The sequence below is a fragment of the Meles meles genome, chromosome 7, assembly GCF_922984935.1.
Source record: "Meles meles chromosome 7, mMelMel3.1 paternal haplotype, whole genome shotgun sequence".
NCBI classification, from domain to species: Eukaryota; Metazoa; Chordata; class Mammalia; order Carnivora; family Mustelidae; genus Meles; species Meles meles.
In genome coordinates this window covers 34,132,819-34,155,582 of record NC_060072.1, presented here as the reverse complement: position 1 = coordinate 34,155,582, position 22,764 = coordinate 34,132,819, and the positions used below count along the sequence as shown (strand labels likewise).

Genomic DNA, 22,764 nt, shown 5'->3' with positions numbered 1-22,764 from the left:
AGGTCCTGCCCGCTTCCAGGGCCGTGCTAACTAAGAAGCCCCTCAGAGGTGCGCAGAGCTCCAAGGTGGTTCCTCCGAGGCTGCAGGCCTGTCTTGGCCTCGAAGAGGGTCTACCAGGGAGTCTTGCGCCAGCCAGGGCGGCAAGAAGCTGGAAATTTCCAGAATGCCTGCCAGGGTTAGGCCTGGCCTCACTATTCTCAGAGTCGGGGCTGCCCAGCGTGCCCAAAGCTTGGGGTCGTTTCCAGGCTGGCCTAGGGAAGCGCGACGGGCGCTGCGAAGGCCTGTGCGAGAAAGGCTGTCAGGACTCTCGAACGCAGTCCTTGCTGGGAAGGTGCAGTGCATAGCCCCAACTTGTGGGAGCTTTTCACCATATTTGCCAACTCAAGAGCCCGTTGCAAATGGCTGCCTTTTCGTGCCCAAGGCACTGAACATATTTCCCTTGGACGCCGCGGGCTTCTCGGAAGCCAGAGTCAATCCCAAAGCCGCTCATAGGCAATTGTCAACCCCGCAGTGCTGCCCTGCCCTCAGGGAGCGGCCAGCTCTCCGCCCAACCTAGCATTCCCCACTACCCTTCCCCGGGTCCAAACCCAAACCCAGGCCCAGGCCGTGCCGGCGCCCGAAACGCCGGCTCGCTAGTACGCCCAGCTCCGCGCGCGCCCCTCGCTCCCGGCAAGCGCAGTTCACAGTAATTCCACCCCACCCTTTAAAACTAATTGTTTGAAAAACCACGCTGAAGGCCCTCCTCTTTCATAAGCCTTGTGAAACGAGCGTCCCTCTGGCCTATACTAAAGGCCCTTTGGAGGAGGCTCTTTTCCTAACAGGTTTTCCTAAAATCTGGATCGAATGATAAAATCATGGACCAAAGGGAGCGTTGGGAGGAGAGTGAGGAAGTAGATTGGTATTGGCCTAATGCTTTCAGTGCCTCTTGCTCCGCTTTCCTCTCCTACCCATCGCAAGCACGTCCACAAGCCGCGGCATTCCAGAAAGAAAGGAAAGGCCACGGGCTAGAGAGCGCTGAGAGCGCCGGGACGCCGAGCTCCTCCGGGTTAGAAGCAGAAGCCGCCCCTCCACCGCGCGCCGACCCGGTGAAGAGCTGCCAACGTAACTGGCTTCTTGCGATTCGGGTTAATGTGGATCTTCCACATAAACGATTTACGGATGAAATAAAAGCCCTTTAGAGTAATACTTCCTTTCAAGTTCTTAAGACGCCTCTAAATCTTTCTGGTAGTGAGTGGCCGGCGTGGGGGCGGGGTGGGGAGCGGGTGTCGGGCAGACGGCCCGGAAGGGCGCAGAGAGCAGGGAGTGGAGGGTTAACTGCTTTGCGATCTCACCAAGCTCTTCCGAAATGCCAGTCCGCTGTCGCGGCGACAATGTTTCTGGGTGTCGGGGGCCTCGTCCCTCCTGGCATTTGTCTGAAATGGAGCTGTCTGTCTAACCTAGGCCTGGACGCGCCCTGCCCGGGTAAGTGGGGGAAGGTGGGGGTGGGGTGAGGGCGGAGGGGGACCCTGGGTGGAGTTAGTTGCCTGCCTATTTTCATATTCATTAGAACTGGGAGGTTGCCCGTTGAGCCCAGCTGAGTTTCAAGATATAAAAGCAACTTCGGGTGCCCCCTTTCCATCCGGGACGTATTAAAGGGCTCGGAGCCGGGAAGCTCCCGGCGCCGCAGCGCTCGCTTCCCCTTCCCTCCTCCGCCCTCCCTTCTCCCGCCCACTTGCTCCCTCCCCCAGCGCTCTCAAGCCTCTGCGCCCCAGGAGCTCCGCGACAGCCTTCCAGGATTATGGAGTTTCTGAGCGAGAAGTTTGCGCTCAAGAGCCCGCCGAGTAAAAACAGTGACTTCTACATGGGCGCAGGAGGCGCGTTGGAGCACGTTATGGAGACGCTGGACAATGAGTCCTTTTACAGCAAAGCGTCCGCAGGCAAATGCGTGCAGGCCTTCGGGCCCTTGCCCCGCGCCGAGCATCACGTGCGCCTGGAGAGAGCTTCTCCTTGTCAGGAGAGCGGCGGTGAGTCGCCTGCCCGAGCCTCGGCCACCCTTCCGCAAACCCTAAGTGCGGGGAAGTGTCGGGACAGGCAAGCGGGGAGGAAGGAAGGATGGAAGGAAGGAAGGAAAGGGGGAGCGAGAGAGTCCGGAGGGCGGAGGAAGGCAATGGAACAGTGAGCGTTTTAAGAAGGGGTGTTCTGGCTGCAGCCGACTTGGAAGGGCAAAGGAAGGACGAGGCACTAGATTGCCTCTGAGCAGTTCACTTTTAGCTGTCGAGTGCTGTCCCTTCTGCGTCCCGGACTCCCTCTGCCCAGGACCCAGGCGTAAACTGATAGGCCGGTAAAGAGAGTGTAATTGAGTCAAGACAGCGCTCTTCCTCTGTGAGCCCGACGCGCTGCCCTCGCAGGCGGAGCAGAAATCCATCATAGCTCGTTAGAGGATGTCACTGTCGTCACGAATAAGAAAACTTTGAGTTCCTTTAGGTGAAAAACCTTTTAAGAAAAGTTTCCCAAGACGTAGCAGTATTTCTCTTTGTGAAACTGGAAGATTGGTAGATTAGCTTGTGTGAAGTTGTGACTTCTGATTCTTTGGGTTTGCAATACAGTACACATAATTTTTTTTCCTGAACACCACATCACTTTCAGTAGCTTCGAGTAAAGAATTCCCAATATAAGCACTTACTCCCGAACTCTGTATTGTCTATTTTTCTGACTCCACATTAAAAGTCACCTAAGAGCCCTCTCTCGGAATGCTTCTGGGTGAAATCTTCAACTTTGAACGGCCAAGTATCTCAAAGTCAAAATGTTATCAAAACAAACCATCTATCTTTTCTATCTTGTAACCCAATACAAACCTATTTTTTTTAGATCGAGACAGCTAAAGCAAGTTTACAATTCCAAGAGGACTTCTCCTTATCATTGTATATATTCCACAGTTAAACTGTAAGGAGTGGGTTGCTTTAAAATAACAAACGAATTAAGTGTGAAATATTTACAACAAGCCTCCCGCCCCCTGTTTTAATGGAGAATCAAAATCCGGCAAGGTACTGGCTCATAGGAGCTCATTTTCGAAATACTTTGTACACAGTAAGTTTAAAAAAAAAATCTCGTATCTTTTACTTATTCGGCATTGCAAATTACTTTTGACTTGCAAGGTTGAACCAAAAATACAGGTGGGAAGGACAGAGAAAATCAGTTAAATCGTTTGTCATTTATTTAGAAAGACACACGCAATTAATTTTTATTTTTGATATGCTAATTTTTGACTTTTTAGTTGTATTTCAGACTGCAGTATCTTTATTTTTGGAATTCTTACATGTATACGTAAAATTATTCTAATGGACAGGATTTAAAAAACAAAAAAACGATTCTCTGACGTCCTAACAACTGCTGTATAGGACTACATCCTATTTCAAATTGTCGGGAATCCACAAGGAGAAGAGAAATAGGTGATTTTTGATACCTTAACAACTTTTTAACAAACATCACACTTTTAGGTTGAATTTTAATAGGAAAGTATTAAGTAAGATGAATGTAGGCAGCAGTTCGCTAAATTTAGGAAAGCTCCTGTCTTTCTCCTGAGATGCCCTTAGCTTCACGGCTGCTTCCCCTCCCCCATCCCTAATTACCGAAGTTCCCCCATTTAACTCAGCGCTAGACAAAACCTTATTGTTAATCAGTCATGGCTCTTCTTTATATCTAGTTTTACATCACATCTTTTGCATAAAATATATTAAGCATTTAAGTTATTTTAGGTCTTAAAGTTCAAAACATTGGTATAATGATTAGAACAGTTGCTAAAATACATTATGAGACTATTTAAAAACAGATAAAGACAAAAAAAGTATGGCAGCTCCTTGGAAATTATTGTTCCGGCTGGGTTCTTTACTTTTTCAAAAACTCTTTCCAATTTCATTACGTGTGTCCATTGCATGTCTGTGTGTGTGTGTGTGTGTGGCACCATGTGATAGATTTTTGTTTTATATCATATTGCAAGCATGCAGTCAAATCTGGAGGAAATCACTGAAAGTAAAACACTCCTAAACAGAATGGAAGATGACATCTTTTGTAATCTTTTAATAGATGTTTTAATGTCTCTGCTTTAGGGAAAGCTTTCTGTCTTAAAACATATTTTATGACTTAATCATATATATGACCTATTGAGAAAGAATCGCAAGAGAGTTTTTACACTGAAGAAGTCTACTTAAGTCTTATTCTGTTCTAAAAGAAGCACTTCCAGAAACTGACATGAAAGTCATTAATTTAGCAGGTCACTTTTTGAAAAACAACAACAACAACAACAACAACAACAACATTAAAAAGCAGACATGAATATACAGTCAAAATATTCAACATACAGTAGAAAAAAACTGTATCTTAAAGTAGCTCAATTTTGTCTGCTGTGAATAAATACATACACTACTTATATTAAATTTGGTTCACTTTTCAAAGATTAAGCCCGATTTTTAAAAAAAATCTAGAACCTCTTTTAATTTGATCACCTTATTTGATTCTAAATTATGTGCCTAATAATTACATTAGCCCTGTAAAATAGAACTGTAAAATCTGGTAAATTATATGAGTTCCATGTAACACATTTTGAAATGGCTTTAAACCTGCCCAAGGTGGATTAATAATAGTACAAGTTATGATGTTTGAATTAATACTGGCACAGCAAACCATCAACAGACTACTTTCCTAATTCTGTTAAATGACTTCAACTTAATTTCTTCATTGAAATGTTTCACAATCCTCAGAACTGTTGTTTTCCCCCCTCTGGGTACAGTGAACTATGGGATCACCAAAGTAGAAGGACAGCCTCTTCACACCGAACTAAATAGAGCTATGGACAACTGTAACAGTCTCCGGATGTCTCCCGTGAAAGGGATGCCAGAAAAGGGAGAACTGGATGAACTTGGGGATAAATGTGACAGCAACGTATCCAGCAGTAAGAAGCGGAGACACCGAACCACCTTTACCAGCCTGCAGCTGGAGGAGCTGGAGAAGGTCTTTCAGAAAACCCATTACCCGGATGTATACGTCAGAGAACAGCTTGCTCTGAGGACAGAGCTCACGGAGGCCAGGGTGCAGGTAGGAGCCAAATGAAGGCCTTGGGTGTGTGTTGGGAGTGGGAGATACTGTTAGAATAATTCAGCGGCTGCATTTTGCCACAAAAGAAGAAATTGATTCTCCAACTAAAGGTATAGAACAATGTACTATATGCATGTAGGTCTACTAAAATTTCTTTTTCCTTGCAAAGAATTTAATCACTCACACAAAAACCTAAAAGAACACTTGAGTTATTGCATAGGCATACAAATTAATGATTATTTAAAAAAACAGAACATCATAAATATCTCTGATTTAAATATTAATTTTTAAAGGGCAAAAAACCAGAATCATAGCTATTTACTAATACATTTATTTTATTTTGTTTTTTTCTATTTTATCAGACGTTAAGGTTCTTTTTACATTACACACCAGGTATTGGTAAATTCTTTGTGTAAGGGCCCATAGATCTATAATTTTATTAGGTTGGGGCTATAATAAAACAAAGAAAAAAATGAGACAATCTTACAAATTTGCATTTGTTACATATACAATAACTTATTTTTACTACACATAAAGAAAGGTCATATAGCTCACTTATAATTTTTCTAGCTCTAATAGTTGCCTTGCCATTCCATTTTAACTTTTAAATGTAGATAGTTTGTATCTTTTTTGCAGAGGCAATAGAAATAATGCTCTTAAAGTAATTTAAAAGTATATACTCAATTGTATTTTAAGTTATATTCAAATCATCATATTGGGTGGCACAATATACTAAACTTTTTAAATCATTTGAAAAAAAATTATATGAAGTAAATGTCTATCTCTTAGGCATATTTTATTTTTACTAGAGTTGGTATTCTTAAACAACATTTTATTGGTTCTCAAGTAATAACAATTTCAGGGAATAGCCTGTTTCTTTGTGCGTTTTTACTACGCCAAATAGGAGAATATTAAAGTTTGCAATTCCCATACAGTATAAGAATAGAGAAATGAATAAGAGAGTGAAGAATTTTGTCCTGAGAGTAATAGTGTTTCTTCTGAAGATTAAGCCATAGCAAGGCCATTTCATCATTAAAGGTAACATTTGGTGGTGTGGGAATACCAAGCAGCAGGATTTTTCTTTAGCTTGTGGAGCAAATAGTTACTTTATTTTAGTTCAGGAAGTAAATATACAGAAAGTTGATGCTACTAAAGAATTCTGAATTGTCAAGTGTTAACATCAGTCCCGTGTGTGTGCTTTTTTTTTTTTTTTGCCTTGTGTTCATATATTTGGATTAGTTATACTTGTAACCATAGAAAAATTTGTTTACTTATAGCGTGATCAGCTGTGTGCAATCGATGTTTTCGCCTTAACATTTCGCCAACTCCTGATTACTTTTTGTCTAAAAACATGCACAGTGAGCCAACCTGAATGTAATTTACTCAGGTTTTCTCTTTCTGGCTTTTCCTATCAGAGTGATAATTCATACCTATTTTAAGGAGATTGTAAAGATCTCTTTTCTCAATGAAAAAAAAGAAAAATTTCATTACCAAATTCCCTTACTATACTCCTAGTGTCTGTGAAGACAGGGAGAAAATATTTTATGTTTTCTTTTGTTGTTATTATGGGCCTTAGGCATTGTGTGTAATACACCTTTACCAGCAGTGTTCTAAGAAACCATACTGAACAGGTAGCTCTCATTGCCTTATTTTAATTGCTGGAAACTAAAGTGCCACCTTAAATTTGCAGCACATGCTTGTATATTGAACTGAGGCTTAATATGTGTGCATAAGTATGATGGTAAGGATAGAGAAGATTATAAGAAAGTAAAAATTTTAAGTTAATTTTAACAGTCTGCACTTTGATATGTGATTTCCAGCTACTTTTGTAAGTATTTCGTATTCTGAACATAGTTCAGAAGAGCTAAAGAGCTTCCTGACAGCTGCTTGTGAAATGTCTACTCAAAAATATCAAATAACACATACTGAATATAACTTTTTGTGTCTCCCTTTAATCGATTAAAATACTAAGTGAAGATTCTGGAGAGTTCCACGTGTGAATTAGTGATGAGGAAGATGGTTATTATGATAAATATTATTAGTATAGAAATAGAGAAATTTGGATGAGAGCTTAGTGATTCTATAGAGGCTCTAGTAACTCATAGGCTTTCTTGAACGTGGGTATATCTTCCCATTTATCTTATTATTTGTGTTACCTATAAGTCTTTTATATTGGAAAAATGATTTGGAGATTTTTGAACATTTCTTATAAGGAAAGATAACTACTATAAGTGGTGTAATTTATGTAGTAAGCACATTTGTATATTTTAAAACCAGAGTTCAATTTCAGATGGTTCCATTTTACCTATAGTCTTTATCATGCTCAATCTAATATGTGATCTTAATGTTTTCTGTTTCTAAATAATCATGATATTTCTGCCAGTACCATATGTTTGGATGTAATCTTTGTGTTTAAATTTTTCTAAGATTATCTAAGGTATGGGTACAACCCAACACAGTCTTCACTCTGTGACATGTTCTAAAGATAATTGTTTTGACAGATCCAGATATTAATTTGGTTAGAGTTTGGCTGGGTTAATGTTATGTGCATAACCCCATACTAAAAAACCATGAATATCTTCCAGATTTGCAGCATTCTCTGAGAGGAAGATTATCTATGATAATTTGGAGACATAAGGAGTCTTCAAAATCATATAATCTAATTCCTTTTTATTTTCCAAAATGAAAAAAAAAAAAACTCAGAGTCTGAGACATAGTAAATATATATATTTTAATATTAATATTAATACAATTCATAATATATTATAAATTATATATTATAACATATGAATTATTAATATAATTTATATTTATAAATTAATATTTCTATTAATTCATATTGCCTCATGGACATACCACTTATCAGGGTGAAATAGAAAGTAAAACTTGTGGCTACTTTTGTGACATAAATTTCTTTCTTAGTGATTTTGTACACCTGGTTTGTTCTTTCTGATCTGTGTCTTTTAACATCACCATTGCATTCTCAAATATTCCTCAGCTAAAATTCTACTTTTTAAAAAAATTAGGTTTGGTTTCAAAATCGAAGGGCCAAGTGGAGAAAAAGAGAACGTTATGGCCAAATACAACAAGCTAAAAGCCATTTTGCTGCCACCTATGATATATCAGTTTTGCCAAGGACTGACAGCTATCCACAGGTATGGTAAACGTCACAGAATACTGATCGCGAAAAATAGATGTGGTTTGTATATTCCTAAAAGGAATATTATTATTGGCTTTATTATGTCTAATGCAATAGTCAAGAATGAAAATGTTAACCTCCAGAAGACTTTTTCCATGTTTGTTAGATGCTTATTTTACTAAAATATTTATTTCATTATTATTTACTTTTAGAGCCATTTGTTCAAAAATATTTTAGGGTCCCTTCCTTATCACACATTGCCAACAACTGAAGTAGCATCATTCACAGTATAAGCCTTTTAATTAGTCTACATTTTAACTATTCAGACTCATTTCCTTTGTTAACTTTTTTAACAAATAAAGCATTGCTTGGCGTGCTATCTCGGTGGCTAATGTTTTATGAGCCATCCCCTAACCTAGTGCCTGGTGGGGTCTATGAAACCTTCAGTTCCACTTAAAAATATCTCTTTTTCTATGTTGTCTTTCTAGCTTTGAAGTTACCCATTGTTTCAGGGAAACATTTAGCCTTTGGTTACTTAAAACATATATAGGATTAGTACTGAAGATCATTTAAAAAATTTACCACATTAAAAAACACATCCACCCCTTTCTATGGGAGTTCTCATCTCATTGTAAAGAGCATGTAGAAATTCCTTTTCTTCTCATTATTTCCCTTTAATTTTGAGACCTTTTTTTCTTTCTCACAGTTTGTAATTCATGTAAACAAGATACATTTTATCTTTTTAATTGGATATTAATTTTTCCTATTCCTGAATTATAGTATTCAGAACTATATTTGATCCATGATAAGGAACACTTGTATTATAAGGAACAAGATATTTGTTATTTCATTCCTTACTGTTTAAGGATATACATTGTTACAGACCATTTTGAAAACAAATATGTAACATATATGCTGGGGGGAGACCTTGATAGTCCCGTAACCAAATCGCTGCAACCTCGAACTGAAGGGTATTCATTTTCTTCAACTCTAAGTTCATACCTTGTGAGCACAAATTCAGTCCTTTAGTTTTGTGCATCCTCCTATTCTGATGCTTTTTATGATTCTTAAAAACCTATTTTGAGAGCTTCACCCTTCCAGATAAATTCACCAAATTTATTAATGTATTATTATATGTGAGTAAAAGCCTCAGAGATCACCTGGTTCTGTCCTTCTAAATGTTGGGAAAGGAGACCCATGGGGAGTTAAGGAATCGGCCCGTGATGACAGCAATGACCCGTGATCACAGGAGTGCTTCCTCACAGGACAGCCTGTAAAGGGCTGCTGCAGCTAAGCCTTGCCACTGCAGTCTACTAGAAGACAGGAGCTTCTGAATAAATGTCCATACTTGCCTCAGAAGAACCTTGTTTTTCTTACCCTAAGATTTATCTTAAAGGAGTTCCTTTATTTTTTTCCTCCAGTTTAAAAGCATATATATATATGCTATTCTGCTCCTTATCAACATAGGGCAAATGAGCTTTGATTCACCCAATAGTTTTGAGTGTCCTAGTTGAGTAGTGAACAAAGTGCTGTGAGGAAGTCTTCCTGGTAGGTTCTAAGCTCCGTGATAGCAGGCACTGTGGTGGGTTCGTGATTGTTAACACAGCCGTGACTCTTACGGGATCAGGCTGTGTTCTGAGAGGGTTACATGGAATAACTCGTTTCATCCTTATCACGATCTTACACAACAGGTGTTATTGATGAATTATCCTCATTTTCCATATGAGTATACTGAGACACAGAAAGGGGAGATACTTACCTTCATTAGGGACGAAGCTGAGATCTATCTCATCACAGGCAGTCTGGCTCCCACGTGCAAGATCTTAACCCGTCCAAAAGACTGCCTCTCCCAACGCCTGTGTTGAAAAGATTGAATAATTAATAAATGAATACCAAAGGAGTGTAAAGCTTAAGTTGCATTATTCAGGTTTGCAGTTTCGCTCAGGGGAGCAGAAACTAAACACAGAACCAGTAAAATAACAATGAAAATGACCGAGATGGTGTGTATTGGCAGGTATTTGATATATTTCGAACTACTTCACTGTGATAAATTTAGAAATCGTAAAGTTACAAATTGAAGAACTCTTTTCAAATGTACTTCAGAGAGTCTTACTAGTCAAGTGTGCTCCATCACACTTGACTACAACATACTTTTTTGCATCTTTTAATTTCAGTTTTTGCTTTTTTCTTTGGAAACCCCATTTCCATTTGTTTGTGTTTTTTTTTTTTTTTCTCCTCCCCACTTCCCTGTGCCTTGCTGGTGGTTGCCTTATCTCTAACTTACCTTTCTTCTTCAGTGCAACATAAAACATTAGAGTGCCGGGCACGAACTAAACTCTTTATAAGGGCTTAATATAACTTAATACACTCTTAGTCGTGCTTTTCCCCTAGGATTATCTTGCCATTGTTTTACTGTCCCTCATAGCTTTAGAGATGGTCTGTTAGCACACTGAGGTAATCTACTAGTACCTCAAGTACTAAGTACCTCAAGCAGGAAAGGAGATGGTACAATCAAATTATACGTTTGATGGTCTTCTTCACTCCAACAAAGGATTAATTTAAAAATTTCCCTTCACAAATCATGGGAATTTTGCACTAATTTTCCCTGTGGTTCCTCCAAAATTTGCATGCATTTGTTATACCAACTTTAAATTAAGTATGGCAACACAGGCATCATATGCTGAAGTTATTGTTTTTGAAGTTATTTTGACAGTATAATTCATCAACAGTAATAAAACTCAATACTGTAAAATCTATTGTAACTTTTTACATTAGTAAGTCATTAGACATTTGGTTGCCAAAAATGCTGAAATCAGAATGTCTCTCACTCCCCACTGTGGGTATTGGATAAAGTCAGGAAAATTCCATTTGAACTTAAAAATATGTGGTTGATTTTTTTTTTTATTTTGAAGAAATAATTATGCCAAGATCATGTCTCTCAAGCTTCAGCCTAAAGGAAACTTTTTTTTTTTTAAAGCATGTGCCTTGAAAATAGAAATTATAATCAGAAAAATAAGAACCAAAGCAAAATCCAACAACTCAGTGTAGTAAGACACTGGGCTTGGTTACTGTTACTAATTACAGAAAAAAATATTAATTACCAAAAAGTTGGAAACTAGAAACAGGACAGAAATAAAGAGCTAACAATTTGGCAGGAAAACAAAAGCATACACAGAAATACATGAAAACAGAAATGGTTGAGAAAAGGGTCTCTTCAGGTCTGTTCAATGTGGATAATAATCTTGCCAACTATAAAAGTATCTCTATATAACCTATAATAAGTTTATTTATGAATATAATTAATATTTTCTAAAGTGTTCTAAATACTTTGTTTCCATTGATCTCATTAAAAAATAACAACAGCCCTACTGGTAAAATTAATACCTAGCAGTTGAGGGCTTATTTTAACCCAGGCTTCTTTTGTATGGCCATTAACTCATTGAGTTTAAGTCCAGATTTTCTGAGTGCAGGAGTTCAGAGCTCTTTAAGCAGCATCACTGAGCAATGAAAGATTTCAATTTTGATCCTAAAAGACCAGATCATTTTGGAACGCAAACATACTTTCATTTTTTAAATATATAAAATAATGATATAAAGTGTTTAAAAAATGTTGACACTTTTTAGACTGTTTTCAGGTATTCTTTTTAAAAAAGTAGTTATGTTTCATAAAAAGACTACAATAGTATTAAGCAAATTATGTATACACTGAATAGATGTGAAAAAAAGTCATTTCACTTCAACATTCTGGAATATCTTATGAACCCCAAATTAATCAATTCTCAGTAAAAAGAGGTGATTTCTGGATCTCTGGGGTCCTGAGCAGTTCACTTTCCCTCTCTAAGTCTCAATTTCTTCCTCTGTTGAAAGAAATAGATTACAAAGATTTTGCATAACACTTTCAACTTATTTTTTTTTCTTCCAGAGTTATTTGCATTTTAGTCAACAAATATATGCTAGGTACTGTGTGAGGCACGGGGGTTATATAAATGATCCAGACAAAATATCTTGGTTTTTGGGCAAGATTACAAACTAGGTGATATTCATACCAAATTCTGCAGACACTTCTTAATGCAACCCACACCCAGCAGACCAAAAGGACCTATATAATTTTGTCTTAGAGTTGAAAAAGCAAGTATCTTTCAAGAGTAGATTCTAATTTATTTCTAGTTTATGGACACCAAAGCACTTTTTTAAAATAGTTATTTTGTTGAATAAAATAGTTTTCAAGATCTAAACATTTTCTGGAGGATTAGAGCCAGCCTTCATTCTTAAAAGAAACTCTAGTTTCATGACCTTAGGTTTGGCTTAGATCACATGTGCATCAACTTTATCATTTACTTTCTGGGTAACTTTGGGTAAGTCTCCTGACTTCCTTGATGTTCAGATTTTTTCTTTGTAAAACGGAGGTATTATTGGTACAAGAATTGGTGGTGTGGAGTATTACTTTTTCTGTTATTGTGACGATCAAATTGATTTCCAAACTATCGGTACCACCAAGTCATGGGACTTGAGGAGGACCAGATGTTAATGTTTGACTATGGGCTTCACAGTCAGGGACTTGTGAGTTCAGATCCTGGCTCTGCTTCTTAATAGATTTTAGAACTTTGGCAAGTGAATTAACCTCTAAGCATGTTTCTCCTCATTTATAAAGTGGGTATACAAGTTCATACGATGTTTGTGAAGATTAGAAACAGTAGTTTCTGCCAAGTACTTAGGACATTGCCTAGTACATAATGAGTGCTCAGTAAATAGTAACAACTCTATAGTAGCCATTAGTCATTATTGATTCTACAGTAGAGAGGTAGCTAAGGGGTGTGAATGTTCTGTTATTGTAGCATTTAAACTAATCCGATTTTTGAGTAAATTCACTACTTAAGGGTCTAGGGAAGATCAGATTTAGTTAAATGTACTTTCCTCTTTAAATTAAGACAACCAAATACGGTACTTTAAGGAATGTTTGAGTGTATTCTTAATCCACCAAAATTATTTTCTCATGAAGAAAATATTTTCATCAAAAAATTTTAAAATGTTTGAAGTTGTTTCCCACCAAAATTTTCCATAGGATTTTACTTAGTGCATAGTGAGAATCATAACTAAATCTTTGTTTACATAATATACAACAGGACCCATGCAGTGTCTTGCTTTCTGTTGTTTAATAGATGACTTAATAAATATATGCCACTGGGAGTTTGAACATACCAAGGATTGGATTCAAGTTATAAATAATTTATATATGCATATATTTATTTATATTATTTATATTTATATATATATAGTCATTGGAGCAATTTAAAATACAGATGAACGGTGTACATTATTTCTAGCTTAACAAATTCTGTTTCAAAAATTGTAGTTTACAGTTTTTTAAGGAAATGTTAATGTTTCTATAAAATAGAGATTATGAAAATATTGTTCACTCTGCCCCTCTTAAGAGTAGCATCAGCTCTCTACTAATTTTAAAGGTTCTCTTAAGCTAAAGAAAGAATATGGAACTTGTCTCCTTCAGCCACTGTGGTTTAGCAATTTAAAGCGATCTGAAACAGTAAATAAATAACCAAAAATCTTTTTTTAATGTTAGTAATGTAGCTATACTTGACGCGTTATATAATAAATATTCTCATATCTGTGAAACAACCAATGAAATGGTCCCATAGTGATACAGTGAAACTTCTCTTAGGAGGAATGGAGGGACAAAAATATTAATATCATTGGGTCAACAAGTCATATTAATATGAAATTGCTAATATAATTTAATGTATAAAAATATACAAGCTGTATAACAATTTTTATGAAGAATATTTCATATATATGTATAAGTACATATTAAAAATAAGTTACATGTAACATGAAGCAGGTATTGTCAGCATTTGAGTAGACTACCAAAATAAATAAGAAGGCAAATGTAAAAATAAATTATTGAAGAGTGCTATCATTCCTTATACATATAAAAACTATCTTACAGGGGATGGAGAAGAACCGGGAGGGAAATTAAGCCTGAGAAGTCTGTGACAACGATCTGTAGGTTAAAATCTGCAGCCCATGCTGTTATTGTTAATGTGAACTCACAATATATTTTATTTTATTTTTTATTTTATTATTTTTTTAACATGATTTTATTTTTTCAGTGTTCCCAGATTCATTGTTTATGCACCACACCCAGTGCTCCATACAATACGTGCCCTCCTTAACTTAGAATATGTTTGAATTCAGAGGTTTTGCTTGCCATATTTATTAAGCCCCTGTAACCTCTAAATTTAAAAATATTCTGTGCATATTGGATTTATATTTTAAATTATTAATTCACAAGGAAAACTTAGTTTATATTTTAATCTTTGTTTCTTATAATTGTGGATTTTGTTTTATTTGGAGAATTGTGTCATTAAAAATGAATCAAGTACTGTCAACAATGACTATCATGCATATATTAAAATACATAAAAATAATGTGACAATTAATTGGAAAATACTCCATGTTGGTCCTTGTTGCTGAATAATGAGCAAAATAGCAAATCCTATTATTTTATTCTGTCCTTAAGTGAGTTGATTTGAAAAGTGTCATTTTAGGAATATAAAGTGAGATTTCCCACTAGTGTTTTTAATGACCATAACTACCATACAGTTTAAGAATGCATCCAGCACTAAAAGAAGAGAAAAGAATATGTCCTTAATGTTTCTTAGGTTTTTGACTTGGAGCACCTATTTCAAATAGTATTTAAATAATGCAAAATTTAAACACATTAATGTGATGTCATTCTGAAAATTTCCAGACATTAACATTTCTTATGAAGATTAGTGCTTTTAATTTTTGCACTAAAAAGATATATATACTTACTTTTCTGTAAAGCAGTTTTCTTCTCAGATTTTTAGTCTCATATGATTGTTACATCTTACAGTGATCTTTTTTTAAAAGATTTTATTTATTTATTTGAGAGAGAGACAGTGAGAGAGAGCATGAGCGAGGAGAAGGTCAGAGGGAGAAGCAGATTCCCTGTGGAGCTGGGAGCCCGATGCGGAACTCGATCCCGAGACACCAGGATCATGACCTGAGTCGAAGGCAGTCGTCCAACCCACTGAGCCACCCAGGCGTCCCTACAGTGATTCTTTTAATGGAAAATTCACTCTTCCTTGTTCCAAATCTCTGCACACATTTCTAAGATGGAATTTTATTTAAAAAATCAAAGTAGCACCCAGTATTTAATATATGACCTTTTCCTGATAAGTAATTTCTAATCACTACATCTTAATGATACTATATGTTGAAAAGGTATACTTTTGAAATTTTTGAAATGTAAATTGGTTCCCAAAAAATCTTAATAATTTTATACTGTCTGAATTTTTTATGTGAAAATTACAGCTAATAAGTATGCACTGATGAAAGTGTACCCTCATTTCTATCTTAGGTATACCTGAACATGCTCAGATAAATCTTTTCACTTTGAAATTAATTTAATTGGATTTTTTTTTCCCAGATGGACAAACTATCAGTGTTTGAGAATTATTCACTTATTCTCTGGTAGCGAGTGAGACTTACTCACTAGTAGCAAGTTCACTATTTAGAAAAACATTTATACTCTTTCTCCCTGCCAGCAACTTCTTGATGTAGTTACTAGAAAACTTATTGGAACCCTAAAATCAGTCAACAGCTAAAAATATCTTCAAGTTACTAAGTGTATGATTCTTATTAACATTTTATCACCCTAAATTTTAAAGGGAGGGTTATGCTAATAAAGAATTTAATGGCCTTTTAAAAAGTTAAATTGCTTTTGCAGAAAGTCATGTTAGCATTTTTTAAAGAGACCATATAAAAATCTGGTCAATTATAGAAGTGATAATGTGGTAGTAAATCTATATAATAAGTTCAATAATATACAAATTGGTCAATAAATGTAAACATTCTCTCAAAGAGGAAAACCAAAAATCAACTTTGAGATTTTAATGCAAAGAAGCTATTGCTAAAGCATTATTACAGATACCTCTTTGTGAATCCCTGACCTGTGTTTTTTTAAAGCAACCTTTAACTCCCACAGGGGCATGTGTAGGCATATGGTGTGAAGGTAGTATGAGTATAGCATGTGTGTGTGGGCTGTGTGTGTGTATGTGTGTACATATGGATGTTGGTGGCAGGTAAGAGCAAGCTGTATATAGAAAAGGAGTAAGGTTAAATAATCTTGTTTTAGTAGAAAAATATTTAGTTTTAGAGTTGCTTTAAAATAAGGGAATGATTGTTACTCATTGATTTCATGTTATTAAGTGTGTCTCTTGGATACAGATTAAATTCCATCCGGTAGTGGCTTCTAAACTGCAGTAACATTAGGAAACAGAATATGTAATGCTGTCATGAAACGGTTTTTACATATGGTACTTTACAGCTAATGCGAAGAGAAACAAACTTGCGTTTCTTTTAAAAGGTTTTTTTCAAAGTATGAAAAGTTGCTTACTATAATAAAATCAATATTATTATCAAATCAATATTAATATTATATAAATAATAAATCAATGTTATTATTAATCAATATCAATCATAGTAAATATATTAGAAACATACACTAGGTTTAATATAGTAAAAGTTTGTAGTTATGATTATAAAAGAATATATCAAGTTTCTAAGGTGAATGTAAATGAGATTTAAAATTTTCTCATTCATTATTTACCATATGATTTCAACTCATGAATATACATTCACAGCGAAAAACTCTTTGTGTGTTTGTGGTGTGTGTGTGTGTGTGTGTAAACCTTTTCTTTTCTATATATTACTTTTTAATTCCTTGGAAGAAAAATGAGTGTTTAATGAATTTTATTTCTATTTGGAAAGAATCAGACAAAACAACAACAACAACAACTTTCCTCCTAAATTCAAAGTCATGGAATAATTAAATTTTAACTTTTCATTTGATTAGAAAAACATTAAGGGGCACATGTTCAAAGTAGTAAGTCATCCGAACCTCCATTCATGCTAATGGGATACGGTTGGCTAAGTTCCTGGACAATGTTTTGAACGGTACCCCTAGAACTTTTGTAAAACGTTGTGAAGCACATTAAAACATGGAATGTTTTTAGATTTTCCACTTCTTTTAAACACAATAAAGAAGAAAAAAGGCAGTCTTTTTTTTTTTTTTTGGCACATTGGAAAGTAAGATGTGGATATTGTTTAATAATGGTATTCCTGGTTGTGAAGCTACTTAATATTTTGCAGTTAGAGACCTGAAAAAAAAAAAAAACAACCCTAAAATTTATTTGGTACTGAGCTCCACCATGGTAGGTGTCTCTGAAATAGTCCAAAAAAGAAAAGTAGTGATCCTATTTAGGAAAAAAAATGTATTCTTTCATTCCAAAATCTAATAGCAAATATATTTCCTCTAATGAGTTAGTGAGATTTTTGTCTGGCTTCTCTGTTAACAAATATATATACAGTTTTAGACAATAGGCCTAGTAGGTTCGAGCACATAGTTTTAACATGACCACTTGTATGAAAATAGAATTGGTAGAGGGGTGGAGGGCCCATAGCCTGAGCCTACCTTGACAGCATATTTATTCAACCACAAGCTTTAACAGCTTTCTTATTTGATCAAATACTGCCTTTGAGGAATGTTTAAGAAAAAGAGACTTGTGTCATAATTGCTTAAGCTATTTGAAGATTTTCACATGAAAGAAGGATGCTACCTTCTTTCATGGAAAGAACAGAACGGAAGTAGAAGAACGGAAATAGAAGTGATAGAGGAAGAGAACAGCTCACTTTTTTACAGAGCTCCCCTAAACGGAATGAAAAATTTTTAAAGAGGGGAGCTTCTTATCACAAGAATTAAATATAATTGAAAGTGTACGAGGGTTTTTTTTGCATTTTGAAGGAAGCTGGACTTCAGTAGTGTCTCCTAATCCCAGGTGATTTTCAGAATTCCTGTAATATTGTCATTGCCCTCATTTTAATACAGATCCCATAAGCCGCACCCCATGCTTAATGGGTCAGAATCTCCAAGAAGATGTATCTATGATGAAGAATAAGTACTTGATAGGAAAATAAAACGACCTAGAGAAATACAGTCAATAGTGTCTAGGGATGAAATTTTCATGATAATTGTCAACATTATACAGAATAGTGATTATGGAACTCATATCCTGAAACAAATTTAGATATATTAGCATAAATTGTCCATAAAATTTTGGTTATACCTGCAAGATGGATCAGTTCAAATTTCATATTCCTCACGTTTTTTTCAGTCACTTAATAAATTTATATTAAGTGCTTATTATGTATTGTGTTAAGCTGAAGGATGAATACAAAGTTATGAGTAAACATTGGGGATTTTGCTGTCAGAGAATAGAGCCTATGAACCCCCACTAAGCTAAACTTATGAATAAGTAAATAAACAGTTTCAGCTTGTAAGACTAGTTTTTATATCATTGTTGCATTTCCTAAGATTTGCTGGGTTCAGATTTGACCTCTCCCGTTGGAGTTACACATCTTGTGGAAGGTTCTCAAGCTCTCTGTTCTGTAGATTTACCTTTTACAAAATGGGGCTACTAAAAGCAAAGAAGCATCTTTTAGTGTATAGAAATGACAGGGAGTCTTCACAGTACCTCTAATACCATGCATGCAGTAATTAATTGATAGCCATTAGCTGTCATGAGGATGATTTTGATTGTTGTCATCAGATCTTTAACCACCCAGAAGGAATGCTTCAGAGGAAGCAAAACCTCAGTTCACTGGGGATATTGTCTTTTTATGATTTGGATCTAACTTTCGATATCAAAACCAACTAAAACCCTAAAGTCAGATGAAGACAAGCCAGGAATTTTTAAATGAAAGAAAGATATGGGATGGAGGAGATAGAGATCAGGAGATAGGACATACCAGTAAAAATGTGCAACATTATCACTACCCAAGGGACTATATGGGTATCTTCTCGAATCCAACTAAAATATTGCTGTAGTAACTTTCTTTACCAGTCTGTTCTGTTAAGAAAACATTTCTTTCTATATGCTAGAAATTCTTTCACCAAAAGTAGCACATTTAACTTGTTTGATCATGTCCAGATAAGAAGTTTTGATCAAAATAAAAGTATTTGTTTGTGCCAGGGAAACTGGAGATTAATATGAATTATTATGAATTATATGAATATGAATTATAATAGATTAATATGAAATATTTTAGGGAGATTAATTAATAAATTAATATGAATCTTTAGGGAGAGAACACTTTCTTAATTTACATTCATAGATTACTTTACTTGCCTTTATCATCCTCATTTCCTTTTTTTAAGCTTAGTTATTAAAAACATTTCTATGCATTTGAAATATGAGTAGATGATTTTAATACTAAATTTCAGCAATACTATGTATCAATTGAGAAATCCTTTAACAAACTTAAAATGTAAATCTTTCTCTACCGCTATTTTGCCTTTCATTTATTTTTTCAAAAATAAGCAAGCAAGTTCACTTTCATTTCCTGAAAGCCCTTTTGTCAGACATGTGACTGTGGGTTTTGCAGTGTAGCACAATGTTTGATTGAATGTCAGAGGAAAAATCACCCAGATCCAGTTAGAAGAGCCAGGTTGACAGAGTAATGACATTAACAGTCCCTCTTACTGGTTTGAGATACATAACTCAGCAGTCAGTGGCACCAGTCATTGTATTTTGGCTAAAGTGGGATACATTTAGTAGAATCAGCTCAAATTAAAACAACATAGCCCATGGTGACTTAAAGATTAATAAAATGTGCATCTATAGATATGTATGTATCTATAGATATGTCTCACAGGTTTAATATAGCTAAAGCAGCTTATAAATATATTTATATAAATAACCATTTCTGAAAGAACACTGAAGTGAGCATTGTGCCAATCTTTGAAGTCCCAACTAACAGATGAAATTAGTTGTTCACATTTTCTCTTCTGTTTGAAACTGGTTAAGCAGTCTTTTCTTGAGTGACAGAGTAGCATCTCCAACAGTGCCATGTAGAAGATTCAGTGACATTTTATGCTATTAATCGAAAATAAGTTGTCCTAAAAAGAGGGATTTAAGTGTGAGTCTTGTGAGACTACACCAGAGGTTATATGCAATAGACTGGAATCTTTATGTAAAAATAAATAAAAGCAAACATTATTTGTGTATGTGTTAAAAACAATTGAGGAGATGATACTAATTATCCTGATTTTAAAAAAGGAAGCCAGATGTGATAAACATAGGTATTACTGCTCTGTTGTAATTCACATTTTTTGTAATAGTATTGCAATTTAAAAATTTTGTTTTCTAAGGCTCAAACTCTCGTTTTCCTTCAGCTACTACTGTCTGCATGATTTTTGTCTGTGCTTCTCAGTACTGCATGTGATCACTTTTTTTTTCCTTGTCTTTGTTTGAATAGCTGGTCTAAGGTACCTCCTATTTAAAACTCGTATTATACAAATTCTATTTAGTGTCTCCTTTATCTGCAAGTAAATTTAGAGAAATTTGTGTTTGTTGTTTCTTAATACTAAGAAATGTGAATTTTCTGGACACAAGTGATGATCTAGTTTTCAGTCTTACATAAAATGTTATATAGTACTTTAATTGTACTCCTTGATATTTTTGCTAGTACCCGCATATTTTTCTTTTTTTTTTTTTAAGATTTTATTTATTTGACAGAAAGAGATCACAAATAGGGAGAGAGGCAGGCAGAGAGAGAGAGAGAGGAGGAAGCAGGCTGCCTGCCAAGCAGAGAGCCCGATGTGGGGCTCGATCCCAGGACCCTGGTATCATGACCTGAGCGAAAGGCAGAGGCTTTAACCCACTGAACCACCCAGGCGCCACCCGCATATTTTTCTCAGTTGTGTTTTCATTATTTGGTAATGGTCATGTTTTAGAATTTTAAATTATTTTACACGTCATAATTCTGTTGTAACCTCACTTTATCATAGATAAAGCATAGAAAAAATGTTTAAGATATGTATATATTGCTCATATTCACAGAGCTATGTATTTAAGACTATAGGAAATAGAAGGCAATGAGAGACTAAACATTTCCAATAATGAGTTTGATTAAAAATCTACATAGTAAGTATCAGGAATGGTTTCCAACAAAAGCTGCCACACTGAGTCCAACTACAGAATTCAGATAATGCAAATGTGTCACTGAGTTTAGAAAGATAAGCAATATTTAAACTTAAAACCTTATTTTTAAACTGCTCTTCTAAACACATGAGTTTGTCGTGAATCATGACTAAATCTAGATTTCATTTTAAAAATCACGACTATAAAAAGAATCCTCAAGAGACTGACATGTTTTGAGAGTATTTGATGTGGTCAGATATGTGGGTTTTGGTGATCTATTACAGTATAACAGATTGGAAGAATCTTCCAAATAATTACTTTATAGTAATCACTTTATGTACTCAGAACGTCATTACAGACCACCCAATGGGGGAGCAAACAATGAATCGTTACAAAATTGAGTCAATGCTGTTTAACAAATGTAAGGGAACAAAAGTGAGAATGCGTAAATGTAATATTTGTTGTTTTATATATTCCAGATTCAGAACAATTTGTGGGCAGGAAATGCGAGTGGTGGTTCTGTGGTTACTTCATGCATGTTACCACGTGACACGTCCTCCTGCATGACACCTTATTCTCACTCGCCTCGGACAGATTCCAGTTACACGGGGTTTTCAAACCACCAGAACCAGTTCAGCCATGTGCCCCTCAACAATTTTTTCACTGACTCTCTTCTTACGGGGGCTACCAATGGACATGCATTTGAAACAAAGCCAGAATTCGAAAGGAGGTCTTCCAGTATCGCAGTTCTTCGAATGAAAGCCAAGGAGCACACTGCCAATATTTCATGGGCCATGTAACATACAGTACTCTTTTATTTTTCCTTTAATGGCAAAGTAAAACATTCTATTTCTCATATTTAAAGGATACCACAATAAGCTGCTGTGTGTGGAATTGCTAAAGGTCAAGATATACAGTGAGACCAGCTTACATGAATAGTTGTTATTATTTAACATTAAAATCTAAGAATGAACCTCTGAAAAGACTAAATAGGTTTACCATCCATCAGTCTCTACAAACTCTGTTTTAGTAGTAAATTTTTTTTCTATTGTACAAGTCGATGAAATATGACCATGCAACTTCTTAAAAGAATAAATGTATTAAACAAATTCCTCTGTTATAGATTGATTTATGTCAGTTCTGTATAACAAGAAATCCCTTGTAAAATAATATCTGATAAAGGAGGAAATGCACTGGGAAAGTGTCAAGATACCAAAGCTGTCAGGTAAATATTGAAGCAGGGTGTTTTGGGGAGTTGACTGTTATTTCTCTCTCTCTGGCTCCAAGACACAATGGGCATATCCCCCACTGCTGAGAATTTATCTGCAGGCCTAAAAGATTTTTTTTACTTATAGATGTTTTAGTGAATTTCCCATGAAATAGAACTCTTCTGAAATGGCCAGCATTTGCATGAAATATTTGGGCATACTTTCCTGAAACCATGTGGCTAAAGGTGATAACTGAAATATTCCGGCGTGATTTAAAATACAGTCATGAGAATAGTTTCTATAAATGCTACCTTTTAAATGAAAA

The 22,764-nt window shown here is 35.6% G+C and overlaps 1 protein-coding gene across 1 annotated transcript; it reads left to right on the top strand.

The window, feature by feature from the left end:
* The first annotated feature begins 1,694 nt into the window (after positions 1–1,694).
* Positions 1,695–22,145, top strand: ALX1 (ALX homeobox 1). Its single transcript, XM_046013303.1, has 4 exons — positions 1,695–2,003; positions 4,766–5,070; positions 8,097–8,225; positions 21,711–22,145. Exons 1-4 carry the CDS (start codon positions 1,778–1,780, stop codon positions 22,029–22,031), a joined length of 981 nt encoding a protein of 326 aa, XP_045869259.1. The 5' UTR covers positions 1,695–1,777; the 3' UTR covers positions 22,032–22,145.
* The last annotated feature ends 619 nt before the right edge of the window (positions 22,146–22,764 follow it).

Bases quoted from the DNA above. Each gene is read 5' to 3' on its own strand.
- ALX1 (XM_046013303.1), top strand. From the start codon at position 1,778: ATGGAGTTTCTGAGCGAGAAGTTTGCGCTCAAGAGCCCGCCGAGTAAA. The intron at 2,004-4,765 runs GTGAGTCGCCTG...CTCTGGGTACAG, and splicing joins TCCTTGTCAGGAGAGCGGCG to TGAACTATGGGATCACCAAA. The intron at 8,226-21,710 runs GTATGGTAAACG...TATATATTCCAG, and splicing joins GGACTGACAGCTATCCACAG to ATTCAGAACAATTTGTGGGC.